This window comes from Gymnodraco acuticeps, unplaced genomic scaffold (assembly GCF_902827175.1).
Source record: "Gymnodraco acuticeps unplaced genomic scaffold, fGymAcu1.1, whole genome shotgun sequence".
Taxonomy (NCBI): domain Eukaryota; kingdom Metazoa; phylum Chordata; class Actinopteri; order Perciformes; family Bathydraconidae; genus Gymnodraco; species Gymnodraco acuticeps.
In genome coordinates this window covers 6,840,522-6,863,181 of record NW_022990238.1, presented here as the reverse complement: position 1 = coordinate 6,863,181, position 22,660 = coordinate 6,840,522, and the positions used below count along the sequence as shown (strand labels likewise).

Genomic DNA, 22,660 nt, shown 5'->3' with positions numbered 1-22,660 from the left:
GTGCCACGGTACAAGAGCTAAGTCAGTCAGGTACAGCTTATTGCAGATTTATTGTACAGTGTATATTTTGGCCAATACGTAAACAAAACTGAAAATGTCCAACTTAATATGTATCTTGGTCAACATTCTTTAAAAAACTGAAATCTCAAAGGGATCTTTTTCATTTTTGGATATATTATTTGTGTGTTATTATGTTAAACTAAAGTTTATTTTAGCCAAACTAGAGCCAATCTTACTCTTATTTCTTCACAAATATCCATATTGGCGCCAAAAATGTCAGTATTTGTCGGGCTATGCATGGGAAATAAGGCTTTTAAATAAAATGGTTAGTTTGAATCAATAAAGGTTCATTCATAAATAAATACTCCAGTTTCCTTGTCATGTGGCTAGTGTATTTGCACACTTTATAATACACACCTTATAATAACTTGGGCCCTGTTTGCTTATGCCTCCTTCTGAATCAAGGTGAGAGGGGCACAGTGTGTGATGAAGCCATGTCAGCCCCCACCATATGCTCATTCTAATGCATTAGAATTCATTTAGCTGTGACACCTATTAAGCTATCTCACCTCTGTGATTGGTGCAGTGTCCCAGTTCACTCAGAAGGAGTAAAACAAGGACATTGAAATGGAAATGATCATGCAGTGCATTTCAGTCCAAATAAATGTTGTTTTCCTGACACTAATTTCACCCAAATGTTGTTTACATTTGTACGGACAAAATATGGCTTAATTTTGAAAGGATTTGTGTTGTAAGTAACAGATCAAATCAGGACACATTCAAATTCCTTTCATGCTTGGTTTAACCATCGGACATTACGTTTAATTTATGTTTAATCAGGCTCAATAAACTACACATTATGAAATATAACCGCCTCAGTATGAGTATTATGAATAACCCTATTTCTATTCAGTCCGCACACACAAGCTCACTCTCACCAGCGGATGCAAACACCAAAGGGTCACCTTTAATTCCTCCTCTCTACTCCCCTGTAGACTTATCCCTTTACTGTTCACTGGTTTAACCACTTACTCTGTCTTTCCTCTTTCTCCTTTGTCCCCACTTCACTGCTGCCGGGATCTCAATCATTTAACAGTAGAGAGAGGTGGGAGTCAGTTCAGACTAATTCCACATTTATATTTGTGTTTTCAAGTGTGTAAGAGAGAGTAACAGCAAGAAGCATACTGTATGCGTGTGCAGCATGTTTACTGTAACATAAGTGTGCATGCTTCAGCTGTCTTAAAGTGTGGGTGTTATGTACGTTCTTTTACATCGAAGATGGAAAAGCCTGGCGAGGGGACTCACTTTGTCAGGCTCCAGGAGATATGATTAGTATTCCCTGTATACAACGCTATCGCACTTTCACTCCTGCCAAAACTTAAGTCTCCTTTTGTCCTCCTTCCAGCTGCTACCCCTTGGAAAAAAAAATCAGGTATGCTCTGGTATACACTTGCTTAAAGGTCCCATGACATGGCCATTTCTACTGATCATAATTCCATTGTTGAGGTCTACTAGAATAGATTTACATTGTTTAATTTTCCAAACTCACATTGGTTTTCTCTCTGTATAGTATGTGTATTCACTCTCTGTCCTAAACGCCTTGTTGGAGCTCCTGCCCGCCCCCCCCCCCTCCCTGTGAGCCCAGTGTGCTCTGATTGGTCAGCCCGCCCACTGGCTCGCTGCTGCGAGGAGCTGACAGTGTGAGCTGGCTTACTGGTGTGGTTTCCTGCTTGCTGCGAGACAGCGAGACATCGCCGCTAAAAGAGTGTGTGTGTGTGAGGAGCTCCACGGATTGGTCCATTTGGGCACGTCACCATACCCAGGAAGAAAACAATGGAAAAATAAAAATCTCCAACGAGGCGTTTTGGGGCAGCATAGACCTTATATCTTTGTTAGAGTTTTACTCGCTACAGGGTTTGTGAGTTTGCAGACCGTTTACATGCATAAAAAGCTACAGAACACACAAGGGGACGGGTAATAACCGGAAAAGCATGACATAGGACCTTTAAGGCATTGTATTTATGTCTTTCCAAAATTAGTTGGCACTCACCGCTCAGTCTCTTATTGGCCTTATTCTGAGTTTCTTTCCTTTTAGAATTTGAATCCTCCCAAGTCACAGAGAAGAAGAGGACAGTCTATCAGATGGCTTTGAGTAAGGGAGATTGTGTTTGTCAGATGTTTTCTCGTCCACTTTCATCCAGTTGGTCCCTTTCCACACAATGTTTCCTTCACTTTTGATGTTCATTTTTCTGTTTCATTGTTGTATGCCCCTCTCTCTCTCTCTCTCTCTCTCTCTCTCTCTCTCTCTCTCTCTCTCTCTCTCTCTCTCTCTCTCTCTCTCTCTCTCTCTCTCTCTGTCTTATTATCTCAGATAAACTAGATGAAATTCTTGCAGCAGCTCAGCAGACCATCAGCACCAATGAAGCACCAGGGACACGGGGACAGGGGCCAAAAAGAGACAGAGGACGAAGTGTCTATGGCAATGAGGTGTGTTTAGAAAAATCTATTATAGTTTAATTTCTATTTTCCTGAAATACGGGTTCCTGTGTTCACTGTGTCTGTCATCAGGTTGTGAACAAGTTGAGTTGTAGTATGAGACAGCCGGAAACAACTCAATGAAAAGCAAACAACCAGTAAAACAGGGATGCTGCACCGGGCACAACTTCAACTTAAATTATCCTGTCACTGCTTCATCAAAGAGTCTGAACAATTAAAGATCCCCTTGATTATATTATATTCTATTTCTATGTAAATAATGCTATATTTTGCTATATTTTGTATTACTTTTTAATATATTTTTTACGTTATTATAGTTTTCTTAAAATAGTTCTCTATATGCGTTTTTAATTTTTGTTTTACTTTTATGTATGCACCATGATATCAAGTCAAATTCCTCGTACGTGTCAACCTACCTGGTAATAAACCTGTTTCTGATTCTGATTCTGATTAAGTTCCAGAGATTTACATATACTGTATCTATCTCCTGGCTAGTAATGAACAATGAAACATAAACTGCGTGCTAATAGAACCATCCTTCGGGCAGCTGAGCGGAAATGGTGGAAATCCAAACACCCTGACAACCTCCTACTCTATCAATCTCTCCTCTCCGCTTTTTCATCTTCGATCTCTCAGGCAAAAAGCACTTTCTTTCAAGATAAGATCCAATCTTCCTATTCCAATGCCAAAAAACTATTTTCTAGCTTCTCCACCCTCCTCGACCCCCCCAAAGCCCCTTCCCCCTCCTCCCTTCTTCCAAGCGACTTTGTTAACTACTTTGAAAAAAAGGTTGATGATATTCGCTCTTCTTTTTCCGACTCACCATTGCCATCCAATCAAATCACATCAACATCAGTTTTAATACTGTAACTGTCATCACCGCCGTCAGAAATTATCAAGCAAATGAAGCATTATGGAGGGTGGAGATTTGGCGTACTTAATCAAACATAACTTTACTAAACTTCTGCTACAGCAGCAACTGAAAATTAAATCAGATGACAGGCCAATGCCCGCACTCGAGCTGTGTGTACACAGAGGAAAAGGGAGAGAATCGGACGTTCAATGAGGACAATTATGTCCGCACGGAGTGGCTAACTGGAAGCGCTAAACTTCAGCGTCTATTTTGCTGGCCATGTCTTCTTTTTGACAAGGATTCGTGCTCCCTGAACAATCCTTGGGCAACTTCAGGATTCATCGACCTTGCCAACCTGTCACGGGCAATTGAGAGGCACGGTAAATCCAAAAATCACATAGATTGTGTTATTGTCTGCATACATTAATAAGTAAAATGCTTAAATTAATAAGGAGAGTTTCAGCTGGAGAGTTACACACCACTGGGTCACCACCGTTCACCCACACACTAACCTCCTTTTCCCCTCTCTCTCCAAGTGAGGTTCTTACCCTCATTACCTCCCATTCCTGTCTAAAACACTTGAACATGCTGTCTTTAAACAACTCTCATGTTATCTCCATCAGAACAACCTTCTGGATCCGAGTCCGACCCTTGTCAATTAACTACAGGGGTCACTCAGGGCTCTGTCCTTGATCCCCTCCTCTTCTCTCTGTACACAAACTCGCTCGGATCTGTCATTAGCCCGCATCGTTTTTCATACCATTGCTACGCTGACGACACCCAATTAATTTGGTCTTTCCCCCGTTCAGAAACCCAGGTCGTCGCACGCATCTCTGCTTGTCTAGCAGACATCTCTCAGTGGATGTCTGCTCACCACCTCAAGCTCAACCTTGATAAGACTGAACTGCTTTCTCTTCCGGGAAAAGATTGTCCCACTCTTGACCTAACAATCCACATCGGCACCTCTGTTGTTTCCCCGACTCAGACTGCAAGGAATCTGGGTGTGACCCTAGATAACAACCTGCCCTTCACTGCGACAACCCGCTGCTGCAGATACACTGTTTACAACATCAGGAGGATACGTCCCCTCCTAACCCAGAAAGCGACGCAACTTCTGGTCCAGGCTCTCGTCATCTCACGTCTAGACTACTGCCACTCCCTCCTGGCTGGTCTACCTGCATGTGCCATCCGACCTCTGCAGCTCATCCAGAATGTAGCGGCTCGTCTAGTCTTCAACCTTCCTACATTCTCCCACACCACACCGCTCCTCCGCTCCATTCACTGGCTTCCAGTAACTGCTAGAATCCACTTCAAGACACTGGTACTAGCGTACCATGCTGTGAATGGATCTGGCCCTTCCTACCTCCAGGACATGGTTAAACCATACACCCCAGCACATGCACTCAGCTCTGCATCGGCCAAACGGCTCGCTGCACCCGCACTGCGAGGAGGACCCAAGTTCCCATCAGCAAAAACACGTGGGTTTGCTATCCTGGCTCCAAAATGGTGGAATAAGCTCCCCATTGACATCAGAAAGCTTACACATGGTAGTGAGTTGTTACAGACCCCCCTCAGCTGTCAAATACTCCTTGTCTTCACTAGCAAATCTTTTATCACAACTAGACTACAAGGAAATAGTGCTACTTGGAGATTTTAACTGGGACTGGTTAACTGCAGTGTCAGAGGATTTTAAAAACCTTTGTATCTCTTTGAATGTTACTCAGATTGTTGACAGTCCTACTCGCCCAAATATTAAGTCCCCTAATAAATCCTCCCTAATTGATCTCATTTTAACTAATGTTCCCCATAAATATTCATCTGTGGGAGTATTTGCAAATGATCTGAGCGATCACTGTGTTGTAGCCACAATTAGGGACACTAAGGTCCAAAAGGTTAAACCTTGCATTATCATTAAGAGAGACAAAAAACATTTAGTTGAGCAGGGTTTTGTGCATGATCTGTTTGATTTTGATTGGGGTAAAATCGATCTGTGTGCTGATGTGGAAACCGCATGGTCTTATTTTTATCTTGGTTTTATGGAGATCATTGATAGACATGCACCCCTGCGTAAATTTAGAGTAAAGGGACGAGACAATCCTTGGTTTTCTGCTGAGCTGTCTAGTCTCCTTCATGAGAGAAACACGGCCTGGGCAAAGGATAGGCAATCAGGCTCAGAGGTAGAGTGGCTGCGTTTTAGGCAGCTAAGGAATAGCTTCACTTCAAATGTCAAAAGTGCAAAGTCAAAGTACTATTTGTCAGTTACCACAGAAAACCTAAATAATCCTAGGAAATTTTGGAAAGCAATAAAATCGATATCCACCGGTGAGATCCGTAATGAGCTACCTCCGTGCCTTACCACAGCATCTGGCACTATATCGGACAGGGCCACTATGTTAAATTGCTTTAATGAGCATTTTGTGTCCTGCGGTTCTATGTTTGATTCTGTGACTAACTCTGCTTCTGTGAACACCCCAATCCGTGACTCTGAACAATGTGGTCTGGAAAACCCTTTCAGTTTTACTCCTTTTACTGTCAATGTTGTTCATGAAGCCTTATCTAAGCTAGATCCTAAGAAACCAGCTGGCCCGGACAACGTAGAACCTTTATTTTTAAAGATAGCTGCAGATTTTATTGCTCCACCTCTTACTACTCTTTTTAACCTCTCCCTCAGCACAAATGCAATTACAAAAGTATGGAAGTCAGCTTATGTCTTGCCTTTGCTAAAAGGAGGGGAGGCCACCTTATTAAATAACTATAGGCCAATCTCTAAATTGTCAGTTCTGGCGAAGGTGCTCGAACGCCTAGTGAGTGAACAGGTAAAGGAGTTTTTATGTAAAAATGATATCCTGTCTAAACATCAGTCAGGCTTCAGAAAACAACATAGCACCATCACTGCCACAATGAAAGTGGTGAATGACATTACGAGTATTTTAGACGATAAGCAGAGTTGTGCAGCTCTATTTATTGACCTTTCCAAAGCGTTTGATACCGTCGATCATCGCATCTTAAAGCAAAGGCTACTCAGTATCGGCATATCCAGCCATGCAGTGGGTTGGTTTGTGAACTACCTCTCTGAAAGGTCCCAATGTGTTCACTTTGATGGGCTGTCTTCTGAGTGGTTAAACATTGCTAATGGTGTTCCTCAAGGTTCTGTTTTAGGTCCACTTTTATTCTCCATATATATCAACAGTTTAGGTGAAAATGTGGATGAAGCTACTTTACATTTGTATGCTGATGATACCGTGATGTACTGTGCAGGTCCCTCCATTAAGGAGGCTGGTGTTAAATTACAGGCTGTTTTTAACATTATTCAGACTCAGCTTGCTGAGCTTAAGCTTCTTTTAAATGTTGATAAAACCAAGGTAATGCTATTTACAAAAGCTAAAAAGACACCAGAGCCTGTTTTGGATATTGTTACTATGCAAGGACAAGTACTTGAAGTGGTTACCAGTTATAAATACCTAGGTATCTGGCTTGATGATTGTCTTACTTTTAAACTTCATGTCAATAACCTGCTTAAAAAGCTGAGGGTTAGACTAGGTTTCTTTTTCAGAAACAAGTCCTGTTTCTCATTTGAAGCCAGGAAAAGGCTAGTCACTGTGACCTTTTTACCTGTGCTGGACTATGGTGATTTGATCTATATGAATGCACCTGCCCATTGCCTGGAAAGGTTAGATGCCGCCTATCACAGCGCAGAGATTTGTTACTAACTGTAAAGCACTTACTCATCACTGTACCCTGTATGCCAAGGCAGGTCTGCCTTCACTAACTGTACGGAGGCTCAGTCATTGGTACATGTTCATTTACAAAGCCATGTTGGCTAAACTACCTTTTTATATCTGCTCTCTGATCTCTCGACGAATTGAAAGTACATATTGCCTGAGATCTCATGATGTTGTTTTATTAAATGTGCCAAGTGCTAGGACTGTCTTAGGGAAGAAAGCTTTTAGTTGTGCAGCTCCACTAAATTGGAACAGTCTGCAAACATGTTTAAAACTGAGCACTTTGGTTCCCCTGCATCATTTTAAAACTCGGCTGGGTGACATGCTGTTTGATACTCATGGTACCTGTCTCTGTAAATAGAGTTTGTAAACTGTACCCTGTACATTATGTTGTATGTCATCCTTATTGTTGTTCTGTTGTTTTTATGTTACATGTGTAACTAATGTCCTGCAGGTCACCCTTGAAAAAGAGATCTTTTGATCTCAAGGGGCTTTCACCTGGTTAAATAAAGGCTACAAACAAACATCTTCCGGCGCAGACTAAAAACTAATCTCTTTCGACTCCACTTCGAGCGATATAATTATTAACAAAGCACTTATATACTAATAAAGGACTGGCTTATCTAAAGCCAGTTGAGTAGCACTTGAAATGTTTTGGCTCTATGAAACCTGATTCTTCAAGTTTGTATCTTCTTGGTCGAATGCACTTATTGTAAGTCGCTTTGGATAAAAGCGTCAGCTAAATGCAATGTAATAAACCAGTTTAAGGACAACACAAGACATTTTTCACATTTGTGTCGAGCAGAATATGTAGTCCGAACACACATGGCAACGTCTTAAGTTCTGCAGCAACATCCTTACGTTTAAAAAATATGAAAACAATTAAACTACTGTACCAGTTTTTTTTTTTAAATAACAGTTATTGTTGACTATTTTAAACCTGCATAAACGTGCATAATTATTTTTGACATTACAACAAACCAGCCAAGCAAAGGTGTGACTCATAAAACCAATGATTTTGGTTCTCCGACCCACACATGTATTGCATAATTGAATGTCAAGTTAATCTAATTTTTTTCACATGCTCCTTTTTGGCGTTTCAGCCAAACTACGGGGATCAGTCTGGGATGGGGATGATGTCGTCTGGGTTGGGCCTCGGCTATGACCGTGGCCAGTTCACCTCAGGTCACGGCCCACCGCACGGTATGCTGCGGCAGAAGTCCATCGGTGAGGCTGTCTGTTCTTTCTGTCTGCCCCTCCTTTGGCCTGTCTGTCTGTCCTCTGGAGCAGCAGAGATCAACTCTGCGCCGACCTGTTTGTCTTGTCTGTGCCTAAAAATGTGCACACTTTCTGTCACCCTATCTGTATCTGTAGCTATTGTATGTTATACTTGTACTGTAAAAACAAGTTGTTTGTTTGTGTTAAACTCACCCTACTACTACTTGTTATATAAAGAATGGCCACTAATCTTTATTTTATTCTAATGAATTAATTTCTGGTTTGTTGCTTACTGAGGCTTTGCTATCTCCACTCCTGAAATGGAAATGTGCTCTCTGGTGACCAACAAAACGAATGCTGCTGTGTGATGTTGCCCAGTTGCTTCCTGTTTGTGGAATACATAGCACTAACTGATTTACCTACTAACAGACATGAGATCTGAGGACAGACTTGCTAGCAGTTACACGGGCAGTCAGATTAAGACAGACACTCTCAGATTACCGTTCATTTTCCTTTCTTTTGTTCCATTTCCCCTCTACTCTAATTCACCCCCAAACTTTTCTTCTGTTCTTATTCTCACTTTACACAATTTGTATTATACAGTAGGTTAATGCCTATTTCATCGCCATTTGTTTTCTTTTTTATTAATGCTTTACTGCAGGGGCGGTTGAGGACGAAAGGCAGTTCCTGCATCCTCCAGCCATGAAGTTTGCTCGCAGTCTGTCAGTGCCCGGCCCAGACGAAATCCCCCCTCCTCCCACCACAGCACCACCAGAACCTCCATTCTCCTCTGCTCCGCCACTTGGTTGGAGAGCTAAGTCCTCCCAGCAGCCCTCTGTCTCTGTGTCCCAGTCCACAGCCACCTCTGCACACTACCAGCCCTACTCCCAGCCAGTGCACTTCACCCACGGGGGCAGGGAAAGGGAAGGGGGTCCCAGCACTGGCCCCAGTGGTGGAGCAGTGGACCACACCACCTCATATGCACACGCAGCTGCCCATACTGCTCAAAGCAGGACTGCTTCGAGGAAAGTTGCCTATACTGGAGAGCCTGGTGGAGCTGGGTCAGGGGCTGGTGGAGGGGCTGGAGGAGGGGCCAAGGCAGCAGGTCTTAGAAGAGGCTACAGCACAGCGGTCCCCCCCTCCAGCATTGCCACTGTAATGCCCCAGCAACAGCAGCCTGCCCAGAGCCAATCCCATCGCGCAGAGCGCAGTGCAGCTGGAGCAGGCGGTCCTAAAGGAGGGGCCCGGAGAGGTAAAGGCCCCCTGGTGAAGCAATCCAAGGTAGAAGACCTGCGCTTGAGCCAGGGTACACTGGGGGGAAAAGGCACAGTGGAGAAAAGCTCCATCCCCATCCCCACAATAATTGTCAAGGCCCCTTCAACCAGCAGCAGTGGGCGCAGCAGCCAAGGCAGCAGTGTGGAGGCCGATGTTCCTGCATCAGGGGAGGCAGATGAAGCCAAAACAGCTCATGGTCCTCCCCCCTCCAGTCCTGCTCCGCAGCCCCCTGCCCCACCTTCCATCCCAGCACCACCGCCTCCATCCTTACCCTCAATGCGTGCCCAGGATAATATGGACTATACTAGCCAGTTTGGTGCTGCCATTGTTGGCGCTGCTCGCAGAGACAGGGAACGGTTTCATGAACTCCGCCGAAAGGGTTCCTCAATGTTCATGTCTGCTGATGAGGACGTGATTCTTGGGGGAGGGAGTGATGGCATTTCAAGGACTCAAGTGTCGCAGCAACAGCTTAGCACACAGGCTGAAAGCTCATCAACACGGCTGCGCCCCTCCAAGTCTATTGATGAGGGCATGTTCTCTGGGGACAGCTTTATCCATCACACCCGCAGTATGCCTCCAGCCTTTGACCTACCTGAGTACTCCTCAGCTGCCCAGGACTATCAGCCCAAATCTGTACCTACTGACCTTTACACTGGCAGGCAGTCCGCATCCTCTAGTAAAACCACCTTCATTCACCCTCTAACAGGAAAGGCTCTTGACCCCACATCCCCCCTAGGTCTCGCCCTCGCTGCGAGAGAGCGTGCTCTGAGGGATGACAGCAGGTTAAGGAGGGGAACAGAGCCCCACTTCACCCGCCAGATATCGAGTGGGGGGTTTCCTTCTTCTTCTGTCACCTCTCAGCCAGTGTCTTCCACCGCCCAGTCCTCCAGCTCCTCTTACCTGGTCACCTCATCTTCTTTGGCTGCTACCACGGCCACTGTTGGCCGCCCACCCTCACCCAGAATCCTCAGAGGAGTCGGGAGTGTGTGGAATGAGGAAGGCGGTGGAGGAGAGAGAGAGCGGGAAGGAGGAGGGGCACGTGAGGGGCTAAGAGTTCGCTTTTCTGAAGATAAAACGGTCCACACACACCACTACCAGTCTCAGCCGTTTCAGCCATCCTACAAGGAGAGGGAGCGGGAGAGGTCGAGGGAGCGGGAGAGGTCGAGGGAGCGGGAGAGGTCGAAGGAGAGGGAGATGTCAAGAGAGAGAGAGAGGGAACAAGAGAGGGAGGGTTACTTAAGAAGGGCAGAGCAGGCTGCTGATAGTGCTGCTCAACAGGGGTCCCAGCAGCCTCAGAGACCCTCTTTTCTCAGGATGGAAAGTCAAGCTGATGCCTATATCTTGTCCCTCACCCCTCCCTCTCCTCCCCCTACCGGTACTCAGCAGACAGCCAGCAGTACTGGGAGCACTGGGTCTGGTTTGATGGTTCTTCCTCCCCCTGCCCCTTCAATTGATGCGGACGATGAGTTTGTCTACGCAGACCCTCTCCCACCTCCGTTACAGTTTGCTAACAGCTTCGACAGGGGGATGGGGGGAATGTCAGGGTACTCGCAACACGGGATGCGCCCCAACAGCCTGCTTTCCCGCCAACAGCAGGTCCCGCCCCCTCCACCTCCACCTCCTCCTCCACCACCTCCCCCTCCAACAACCCAAAAAGAATCATTTATAGGTGGGTTTCCTGCTCACACACCCCTGCCCTCACCTCAGGCAGGGGACTCCACTGCCTCCAGCCTCACATCGTATGACAGCGAGGTGGCTAACCTGACTCAGTCCGCTCACTCCCCCTCCCAAACCTCACCCAACCCTCTGCCCTCTCACTCGCCCTCTACCCTGCAGCCCACCTCAGCATCGAGACCTCCGCCTCCCCCCTCAGTCTCGCCACCGCCTCCTCCTGGATCCTATCACAGACCCTTCTCTATGTCCCACCCCCACCACCTTTACAACAGCTCTCACACGCCTGGGCGCTCCCCCACGCCTCCCCCACACACAGTCACGCCCCCCCCGGCCTACCGTGGTCCCCAAGCCCCCTCCACCACTGCTGCCACCCCCGCTCCACATAGGGGCGCTGCCTCACATGCCATGACCGCTAGCTGTGCCGCTACAACCACCGCTGCTGCCACCACAACAAGCACCTCCACTCAGCTCTACCAGGAGCGCACACACACCACACACACAACATCTTCCACTGCCATTAGTCGCAAGACAGGGGAGCACCGCCGTCCCAGCCCCACTACCAAGAAAGGAGAGTCCCTGGAGACGGTAGTGGACTCTGGGATTGAAGAGCTGGACAGCCGCAGCAGCAGTGACCACCACCTGGACAGCATCCTGGCCGGGGTCCGGGGAGACAGGCTGGACCGTGGGGAGAGGGGAGGACGGATGGGAGGACAGGGCGGGACAGGGGAATCAGAAAGGGGAGGAGATTTTCTGGAGTCCTATATGAGCTATCTGGACGGACAATCTTTTGAGATGCAGAATGCGACAGCAGCCACCTCCACCTACCCGAAAAGCAACAGGTTCAGAGAGGGAGGTCGCACCAGTGACATCCACAGGCAGACCAGCACTGCTCCTGCATCCTTCCACTCCCACAGACAAAGGGAGGAGCAGACGGAGGACGAGGCTGATGACGGAGTGGATGAAAGTGGCAGGGATCGGTATGGCTCGAGGGACATGCATTTGGGACGTCCCGTTTCACCGTACTTTGATCGCCCTCGCACCCCTGAGATGAAGCCTCTCTGGGACGAGGGGCAAATGGCCGGTGACCAATCTGCAGCACTTTTAGAGGGGAAGAAGATTTACCCTCCTGCATCCAGTATGAAGCCAAGCATCATAAATGAGCTGAACAGTAAACTGCAGCAAAGAACCAAGGAGACCTGGAGCAGCCAGAGAGCGCTGAGCAGACACAGGTACACATCAGAGAGAGCCTCAGCTTTATGTTTCTCAGTGTTACAACATGTTGTTGTTGAAGCCTTCTGTGAAAAACGCTGTACTGTCTGTTTATGTCTTGTGTACGTGTTTCGTCTATACTGTGTAAAACTCTCCTTTTATTTTTCTGTCTTTTCATGTGTTTCTCTCAGAAGCAGAAACAGGTAATTGTGCCGGTTCTCCGCTCCTTTTTTTTCTGTCAGGAAGAACATCACACATTTGCTTGACTTTACCGCCTATTGTGATACGCAAGGAGAGAAAACGTTGTTAAACATGTAGAGCACTAACTTGCACACAATCAAAAAGCTGAAGACCACAAGTCCTTAAAATAACTGGAAAATGATGTTTCCCTTAATGTGTGTGCATTATTTTCAGCTTACTGTTTTAGTTTTTTCTATAAGGATGTATCTTGTAACAGTTTCTCTCCCTCTCCATTCACAGATTTTCAGAAGACTCAGCCTCAGCTCTGAGCCCCCCCCCAGCTCGATCCACGTCACCGTCTCCGATTTCATTATCGCAGCCATCATTGTCCCCGTCCCCGACCCCGACCCCTACTTCCCAGTACCCTAACTGGGGACGTTCCCCATCTCCTCAACCTCAAGTTGCCTCTCAGCCTCCACGTTCCCAATCCCCCCTGTCCCCAACAGGTTATGCTCCTTACCCAACTTCCCCCAAACACAGACCTGTCTACCGGACCAAAGCACTAGAATTTCAGTTCATCCCGAGTCGAGAGTCCCGTAAAGCAGAGTCACACATGATGCAGCGTAGGCGAGCACCCAGCCCCCTCATCTCCCCCTCAGAGAGGCCCAAGGTGGATCCACCACGACCATCTTCCCTCCCGCTGCTCCCTACCACTCCTCTCTACAGTGCTATGTACGACCTCCGGGGTTCAGTTACCCCACCATCACCTGGAAACCCTCTTGGAGATCCTTACTTCTCGCCTTCCCCTCCCCTGTTTGCCCCTTCTGGTGCCCCTCCTCCTCCAAACAACGCTTTAGTTGTTTCTCGCTCCCTCTCCCCAACTCACTTCCTGTCAGGGACCTCTTCTCCGCCCATGCATCCTCACCCTCCACCTACATGCCTGAGTTATCCCCATCTACCGCCCCCTTCCCCTACAAAGCCTTTTGCCGCCAAGCCGCTGCCCTACTGGACCAAGTACGATGTTGCAGACTGGTTAGGATACCTGAACCTGGGAGAGCACAGAGATCGTTTCCTGGACAACGAAATTGACGGCTCCCACCTGCCCTCCCTAACAAAGGACGACTTTCTGGATCTGGGTGTAACACGTGTCGGCCATCGCATGAATATAGAGCGTGCCCTGAGGACAGTAATGGACAGGTATGGCTTCAACTTTCCAAGTCAATTATTTCAATCATGAAAGTTTTTTTTCTTTTTTATTAGAGATATTTATTTACATTAATGGACACATCTTAAGGGAGAGGTGCCGCTGTAAGTAGTATAAAACAAAAGACCTGTGGGCTTAGACCTTCATATACAGTATACAGTCTATTGTTTAGACACTGGTTGAGATGTTCAGTAAACTTCTGATGATGCAGTGATGATGCCTGAAGTTACAGCCAACGGTAGGTGAACAGATTTAAAGTTTGACAGCAGCACAATGATTGGCTTTTGGAGATTGTAGCAACATGTAGTTGGGGAGCTAAAAGAGTGACTGCCCATAGTCAGCTTAGTAGGGTTAGGGTTAGAGTTAGAGTAGTGAGAGAGAAAAGGAGTTCAGAATGAAAATGATGGTAGTCTTTCTGATTGAACTTGCTAAGCTTCATTTGGTTTCATGCAGTTTTCTCTGTTAATAAACTTTTTTTTTAAAGAACCTAACATGGACAGATGTAACCAAAATACATATTAAACTATATTTAATACAAATAACACCTAGAACCAGAAGCTTCCATGAAAAATGTTTTCATTATAACAATTTTATTTAAACTAGCTTTTCATTTAAAATTGTAATTTATTGTATGTTTTTTTGTTTCATAAAGCAAGATTCCATTACAAAAACACTATGAAACAACACCATTCACTATCGTTTTACAAAAAATGATGTGTCTGTTCTTCTGTCCTCAGGCTGTCCAGCAGCCCATTTCCCATTTCTGTTCTCTCACCTCGGGATGGACAGATTGACAGGAGGAGGGACGATGGGAGTCGGAGCTGAGGTTGCAAACGCAGAGGCAGGAGAGAGAGGAAGAAGGAAAGAAGGGTTTGAGTCAATGAGGGAGGAAGGCACAACTGCTGCTATCCATGGTGGATTCACACAACAAATTAGGGGGGAACATATTTACAGAGAGCGACAAAAAGAGGGAGGCAATTCCCAAAGGGAGATGGAAACACATGGAAAAAGAGCTGATGATCCATAAAGAAGCCGGCTGGCGCTCCCCAATTGTGGCACGCTGATTTACACAAGTACACTCCCCATATGCATGCACTGTCACACCCATCAACAAACAAGTAACACAAATACAGTTTAGTCCAAAATGCATACGAAGACACTATGGCGAGAGCAGATATAACAAGGGAAGCGATGAAACCGAACCAAATACTTGACAGGAACAATCAAAAGCCTGTTAGATTTCTAGAATAAAATCAAGCAGGTTTTGATGTTGTCGAGTTTGAAAATAAGAAAAGGTGTCCGTCAGTGTGCAGCTGTTTGTTGCTCTAACCCCTCAGCCTGCTGGTTAAATCTGTTCAGGTTTAAGAGTGGAGCCCACCAAGAACATTTAGAGTGCAATCAATGACAACCCTGCCCCGTGTGAATGGATGTTAGTTTTCAAATATGTGTGAATATCATTGAGGAATGCATATTTGAGGGTGAGGCTGCAGGTGTGATGCTTTGTCTAACTGCATGGTCAACGTAGGATGGCGCAGGGCAGTAAATCATGTAGACCGATAACTGGCGTCCTTGATTTAAAACCAAGGATGCTGGCTTGGGTTCGGCTTTAATTGGTTTACGTCCTGTTTTTACCTCACCGCTGGTAGGGCTCCTTCCTCACTGCAGATCCTGTGATCAGGATCTGCAGTGTTTCTCTATAGCTCTTTATCATCTGCAGTCTTATAACGACATATATACAGACTGGTCACTGTATCACACATTTGTAGCAAAAATAAGTGCCCAGACCAACAAAATAATATAAAAAATGTAAACACTGATACACACACAGGCACCCGTGTTATACTATACACGCCTGCATGCATACACCAACATGTAGACGAACACATACCCACAAGCACTTGCAAGTGGTTGTGTTAGAGTTTATGGGACACCTTATATATAGACACACTATATGTTTGGATCCGAGATATACTTATACAAAAGGAGACAGACTGTGCTTTCAACAATGTGAAGAGATATCCCTCGAGGATTTTATTTATGGAGAAAGACTTCCGTAGCGTCGGGACAACTGTTGAACAACCATTCAGAACTTCCGTCCGAGGGAGACTGGAAAGGAGAGGGGAGGGGAAGAGGAAAAACTGCCATTTACTTGCTCTTTCCCAACCAATCCCCCCTTCTCCTTCCAGGAGAGCCCTCCCCCCCCTCTCTCGACTAAATCCAGGAGGAAACAAACAGCCACCCGGCCGAGGAGATCTGAGAGAAACGCTTATATCGAGTTTTAATACTATGATTGTTCTTACAATTTTTAAACTTTAAATGGGAATACTGGAATACTGATATTGATATGAAGAGATGTATTATTAGTATATATCATTACTTTCATCGTCCTTACTGTTATAGTTTCAGAGGGTTCCTGCTTTCTGCCTTTGGTGGCTGATATGGCGCTTTGGGCAGTACGTTTATTTTCTGACTGTGATGAAGAAAATTGTCTTGGTTATATATATAAATATATATGTGTTTACTATAAATAGGTATTTTTGAATTGAAGATGCATATTATTTTGTGCACGGTACCCTTAACATTGCTTCTATGTGATAAGAAGCATTGCAACTTAATGTGAAGCACATTTCAGATACACTTTCTTTTTCTTTCTCCTTAGGCTACTGCTTCTCTTTTGTCAAACTGTGAGGCATTTGACAAGGACAATAATGGCTTAAATATATATTTGTTTTCTCTTTTAAAAGTTAGTCGCCAACTTAATAATATGCAGATACTGAATGTGTAGCAACTCTTACATTAGGGATGCCAATACAAAAAGTAAAAATCTATGTCATTGTTTTTCCAAATCATATTGTACTAAATGTCTTCTATTTCTCCATCAGCTTCCACTGCACATGTACATCGCCTTACAACTTCAGTCCTGATTTCTCACTGTTGATGATATCAAATATAAGGGCTCTCTCACGACTTCTCTACCTTGAACAACAGCTCACCTCTCCTGCTGCTTCGAGTCCTCAAACACATATCACATGTGCGATTTACATCGAGGTGTAGATGGAGAGTTTCCTTACTGCTATCTAGCCTCACTGTTTTTGCAAAAAGATAAATTATTTTTCAAAAGTGCACATACACACAAGCACGTGAATGAGCAAAAGTGGTTTTGTCTCCGTAATTGCTTGGTGCTGGTGGTCAAGGAGGGATTTTATTTGAATGCAGGGGAAATGGCAATAAGGACGATGAAAACAATGGTCATCTAATTATGGTTCAAGATGTAAAAAAAAAGTCTCAAAAGTTCTAAAGAATCTCTGTCTTCCAAATAATGTTTAACATAAAGCTACAATGTATTTATTTAACTGTTGTGCTTTCTATACAGTTTGACTTGTTCTCTACATCTTCCACTGTTAATGACCTGACAGTATGAAGAGCTCCAGTCGGTTTCCCACCATTTGCATCTACATGGCATTTTCTGCAGTCGTGCATATGTGCTGTCTATGCTCACAGCTAATTGTTTATTACCAGCATATTATGCAATGACCCTATTTCCATTAGCAACTTTGGCTTTTCACATTTCCCTTTAAAGGTTTTAAAGTGTTTTTCATCTAAAAGGGCGTGTTTCTGATCGGGTGAACAAGCAGAACGTGGCATCCTTTCCAAACTTATTTCAGAGCCGAGTTGTACATGTCCCCTTCAGGTCTCTAAAACATTTGCTAGTGAAAATAAGGCCAATTAATAACTGTGGATAAGACATCTTGAAATAATCACATACTGATAAAATGATGTTCACATTAAGTTATATTAACATATTTTTTGGAGAATTGTCCTTAATCCTTTCTTTGCATTTTAAAAGTAATGAATATATATGGTGGCTCATCGTTGCCGTCAGGAGAACAAGATGGAATTGGTCTGACTCTATAGAAAGCATTTATTTTCCTTTAAGAGATCTTTTAAAATATGAGAATATGAATTGGTGAAAGGCAACTTACAGAATATATATGTATATGTGATATGCATATACACATGAATTTCAAATGTTTTAAGAGATAATAAATTGTTAGAATTATAAGGATACAAAAACAAAGTTCTATTTTATTTTTTCTGTAATGAAAAATGTTTTATTTCCACCTGGACACCTACAGTATATTTACCCTGTGGAGTTTGGAAATCATTTCTAAACATTTTTTACTCACTTTAAGGTCCCAAATGTATCATCACGCCAGCAAACAGTCATCATGTTAATTTGGGTATATGCTATGTACTTTAACAGAGTGAGATCAAATCCATTATTAGTGATATCAAATCTATTTCAACAAATAAAACATTCATTCCATGCCCCTGCACATTAAGCTAACTCCAAGTGTTTTATTGATACCCTGTATTAGAACAATTGAGTAAATCACTTGAAGGCCATAAACAGAAATGGTAGTTTATGCAGTGGTTATGATAATCTGTATTTCTTTACTCAAGTGTAACATTTGTAGAAAAATTAAGAATCAAAACTAAGTAATTGTAATGCTTTTATTTGATTAAAAATCCAAGCAAATGCAGAATATTAAAACATAATACAAGCAAATCACATTACAACATTGTTATAAAGCAGGTGAAGTATGCAGAGGACCAGTACCTGAAAGAGAGCAAAGAAGAGCAGTCAGAATAGTCTGAATCCCACAAGGTTAACAAAATGCTTTCAGAAATCATCTCCTCAGAGCCTGCCTTGTCAGGGGCAGAGCTGCACTTCTGTCAACACTGTATTTCTGAGCCCAGTGCTATACATCACAAGAGATCAACATTCACAGTGTCTGCAGGAGATTCATGAAACACACCTGATGCAAGTCCAGTCTTTAAATGGGTTTACCGCCTGAGACACCTGAGGGGAAACAAAATGAATAGTTAGTCTCTTGTCATAATTCCTACTTTTGATCATGATGAACCCATTTTCTCCTCAGAAACTCTGGCTTGTCAGGGCCAAAGATGCACTTTTATCTTCATACTGACTAAGAGCCCAGTGCAAGTCATCAGGGGAGAAAGACAGCCAAATCCACCCTGGCAGTAGATGGTATGTACATCTCGATACACAAGAATAACCTCCTAAACACCTGTTATTAAAGTAACAAATGCAAATGTATAATCCTAGTCTTTTCGTGGTGTGGAAGCAGACTATTAGAGGAAGCGTTGACCTTCAGCAGATACAAATTGTGGCGAAATGTATGAATGGTTCGTTTAAAAAACACATAAAAAGTCCATGATCATCCAGAACAAGGTGTCTTATTAACAATTTGATAAAGTATATGTCTCCACAGTTTGTAGAGCAATTATATTTGACATACCTGTAAAGTCCAGTCAAGGAGAGGTTCCACGTGTTGAAAGTGATCTGAAGGGACAGAAGCATGTTTTAATGTGTTGTCATGACTATAACATTAGACCAACATTAGCTGATTTTCTCCTCAGAAACTCTGGCTTGTCAGGGCCAAAGATGCACTTTTCTCTTCATACAGACTCAGAGCCCAGTGCAAGTCATCAGGGGAGGAGACACTGCATCAGACTGTTAGCTACCATGCTAATGTTAGCTGCTAGGCTCACCACGTGGAGAAAGGCCCACTGGGTTACTGATTTACCGGCTTAAAGATGTAAATTCCAGGAACGGTCTAGAAATGGGTGAGTTTAGTTCTGACCTACAACATCCTCAACACTAGTGTTGTAAGTTGCACATGCTTTGAGTGTTAACCACATGTCACCATTTTAAAGTCCACATTCAAATTACCAAAGTATTTTTTGTTATACAGCCTTCACAAAAACCTCCAAGAATGTGTTTATAAGCGTTAATCAAACATAATTTGCTCAACTTTAACGTTGTAAATTACGTTAGCGTGGATGTTAAGTTTAAGTAACCCTTATTCATCCTCAGATCAGGAAAAGTCGGTGGATTGCTGTATTTGCATCAATGCAATACTTAACTATTCAATACCTACTACTCAAGCATGTTATTATTGAAGTGAAATTATTTTTCGATTTTCTTTTTTATCTTACCAGTTAGGTCGGTGTTACGGTCGAGGCAGGCAGAAAGCAAGTGACTGCTGCTGGCGTTTACACGTCTTTTAAATATTGGCAGTTTGAGGCCAGTTTATAAAACCATTGTCGCCACCTACTGGTCTGGAGCAGAACATTGACCAAAAACAAGTCCCAACAGTGACTATTAATAATATTCTTAGGTGGCAGATTCCAAATTCCTTGAGAAAGTATCTCCACCTCAATATTTGTGTAAATAAAAGCTTGAAATAGGCTAGGTGTCGCTTTCCTCCTGTGTTGTAAGCATAACATTGTGTTTATTTACGTCACTGTTACACTAAAAAGCTTAAATACATGAAAACTCGCACACATTTTTACATTGTCACAACCAAATCTCAGTCAAATGAGGATAAATGCTACAGGCCTTGAAGCATTTTCTCTGTATGTTAGCAGGTTTCAAAAACGAGTAGGCCTATAGCTTCAAGCACATGTAAGGAGCGAGGCAACCTGCTTGTAGTACTATCAGGTGTATGTCTGCCCTCTCGTGGTCACAGTGAGTCACTGCAGCTGCCTTCTACTTGTAAAGTAAAATGCAACACCACAGTTGTTTTTCCGAATTATACTTTCAAAATAAAACATTTACATGAGTCCAAGGGATGATTGACATTGTATTGAGGAAAAATAGGAGGGAAGCTTTGCACCACAGGTTGCGAGTCTGAGGCAGGCAACCTGTGTGTACAGTCTACCTACCAGTAGCTACTTAATCAGAAATATGTAGGCCTATGGCCTCTAGTGGTTAAAATAAGGAATATCAACTGCTCTTTTCTAGTGATATCAAACCAGAGCCGTGGAAGATATATACGGCTCTGTGTAAACAAAACAACACAATATAGTAGTACTTCCGAATAATACTTTCAAAATAAAACGTTTGCAACAGACAGATGAAGTTACGCATAATTAGTAAATCTACTAAAAACTAAATGGATATAAAATACAAGAGAAATGTTCAAGTTTAACAAACGTTACAACATGTTTCTTGACATATCAGTAACTTTAAAGGAGTTATTTTCACTTACTTATTTTCACTTACCTACACTGTAAAATGTTTGGCTGTAAAATTACAGTAAATTACTGGCTACTAGTTGCATGGATTTCACGGTAATTTACTGTAAATATTTTACAGTTAATTAGAATAAAAGTACAACTAAATACTATGACTTTACAGTTGCCATGCCCATGGAATTACTGTGATATAGCAGTACAGAGCTGTGGCATTATGGTACCTTGCTGTACATAAATTACAGTAATTACCTGTATGTTCACACTATTACTGTAGAAGTAATACAGTAGCCAGTAATTTACTGTAAATATACAAATCTTAATAATACGATAATATATTGTAAATTTGACTGGGATTGTACCATAACTACACAATTCAATCAGCTCAATCAACAAAGAAAAACAAAGAAAATGCCCATTTAAACTTGTTATTACTCCATTGAAGTACATTTCACAATGTCTTGGAAATGTTGTTACGGCCCCAACCTCTACTCCGCGGTAGTGGCTCGTGCTGAGACCCGCAACATGAAAGAATACACGCAATAACCGGTACTTGGTAACGAGCATTTATTGATAATCAGCCATTTCCTCACACAAGCGAAACGGGAAACAAAAAGAGGTCTGGAGCCGTGGCCAAAAGGAACAAACAGAAGGAGGGAACCCGAGCCAGCCACACCACGGGCCGTAGGACCCATATCTCCCCCCCTAACCAGAAATCAATTATAAACCCTGTGGGAAACAAAATAAAGCCGCAAAAACTGGACTACCAGGTCCTCCAGGCTAAACATAAACACATCTGCAAAAATATGGCCTACAGCTCAAAATGGCAAAGAGGTATTCGGCGATTGTCTCCCGGCGTTAGGATAGGCGAGACATCCTTCTCCTCCAGCTTCTCTTTATATATACACACGGCTGAGTGGAATTTGGAACACCTGGGCAGAGGCGGAGCCAGGGGCAGACCAGGTGCACCTGGGCAGAGGCGGAGCCAGGGACACAGAAAACAAGGAGGGGAGCACTTAACACATGTCTACACAGACATCCACTCAAAGTCAACAATTTTTCTGAAGAATGTGCTGACATGGGGGTTTAAATTGCCATGCCTCTTTTTGGCTTTCGAGCCCGTCTCAGGTTTAATGCCCAGGAAGCACCTGAAAACAATAAGCCAAGACAACAATTTCAATTTACATAGATGTATATGTTGCCTCATTTATTTTAAGGCACATGCAGCGGTGCCCCTTTCAATTTAAGTAAAACCTGCACCAAAGAAATCAATTAGTATTTAAAGCCAAGCAAGAGCGATACAAGCAAGAAAATCACTTAATTTGTTGTGTTATCACAGAGGATGGTCTGAATACAGTATTTTACTATGAAATAATACAGTAACATGTTGTGAAATCCTGGTAATCATTTATCCTGTACATTCACAGTAATTAACTGTGCCTGTATTGATTTCACTGTGACATTCTAAATTACAGTGTTATATTGTGAACATTACAGGTAAAGTGGTAAAACAGTAATTTATTGTAAAATATTACAGCTAAATATTGTGAAATCATGGTAATATTTTACAGTGTACCTTATAGATGTAATAGTAGCCTATACAAATCGTCAGTCTGTGAACCGAACACGCCTTTTTTAAATGGATTACAGTTGCAGTTACTCCAGCTGCAGCAGGTTGTTTATCAAACCCATCAATTTACACTTTTCTAAATATGTTCCTCATCTCTTACTGAGACTTATGTTGTTTACTTATGCATAATATATTCT

The 22,660-nt window shown here is 43.5% G+C and overlaps 1 protein-coding gene, 1 long non-coding RNA gene and 3 other non-coding genes across 10 annotated transcripts in view; 1 reads left to right on the top strand and 4 right to left on the bottom strand.

Annotated features, from left to right (window-relative positions):
* The window catches only part of shank1 (SH3 and multiple ankyrin repeat domains 1), an 87,035-nt gene extending 68,752 nt beyond the window's left edge, over nt 1-18,283 (top strand). Inside the window, exons 20-28 of one of the 6 annotated variants that reach the window (XM_034219636.1) lie at nt 1,097-1,105; nt 1,406-1,432; nt 2,096-2,152; nt 2,372-2,487; nt 8,175-8,274; nt 8,951-12,467; nt 12,639-12,650; nt 12,928-13,824; nt 14,569-18,283. In XM_034219636.1, the coding sequence (XP_034075527.1) occupies nt 1,097-1,105; nt 1,406-1,432; nt 2,096-2,152; nt 2,372-2,487; nt 8,175-8,274; nt 8,951-12,467; nt 12,639-12,650; nt 12,928-13,824; nt 14,569-14,656 (4,823 nt within the window). In that variant the 3' untranslated portion in view covers nt 14,657-18,283. Of the gene's footprint in view, nt 1-1,096; nt 1,106-1,405; nt 1,433-2,095; nt 2,153-2,371; nt 2,488-8,174; nt 8,299-8,950; nt 12,468-12,638; nt 12,651-12,927; nt 13,825-14,568 lie in introns of all 6 variants that reach the window. The other 5 variants (XM_034219633.1, XM_034219634.1, XM_034219637.1 and 2 more) reach the window with 5 other exon arrangements.
* A 49-nt stretch (nt 18,284-18,332) lies between these two features.
* LOC117548386 lies at nt 18,333-19,915 on the bottom strand. Its single transcript, XR_004569328.1, has 4 exons — nt 19,856-19,915; nt 19,156-19,199; nt 18,652-18,695; nt 18,333-18,452 (listed from the first exon to the last, which is right to left on the bottom strand). It is a non-coding gene; the product is annotated as an uncharacterized LOC117548386 (long non-coding RNA).
* On the bottom strand, nt 18,524-18,613 carry LOC117548897. The gene has a single exon (XR_004569390.1). It is a non-coding gene; the product is annotated as a small nucleolar RNA SNORD88 (small nucleolar RNA).
* Nucleotides 18,764-18,855, bottom strand: LOC117548895. The gene has a single exon (XR_004569388.1). It is a non-coding gene; the product is annotated as a small nucleolar RNA SNORD88 (small nucleolar RNA).
* Nucleotides 19,266-19,357, bottom strand: LOC117548896. Its single transcript, XR_004569389.1, has one exon. It is a non-coding gene; the product is annotated as a small nucleolar RNA SNORD88 (small nucleolar RNA).
* Nucleotides 19,916-22,660: the final 2,745 nt, after the last annotated feature.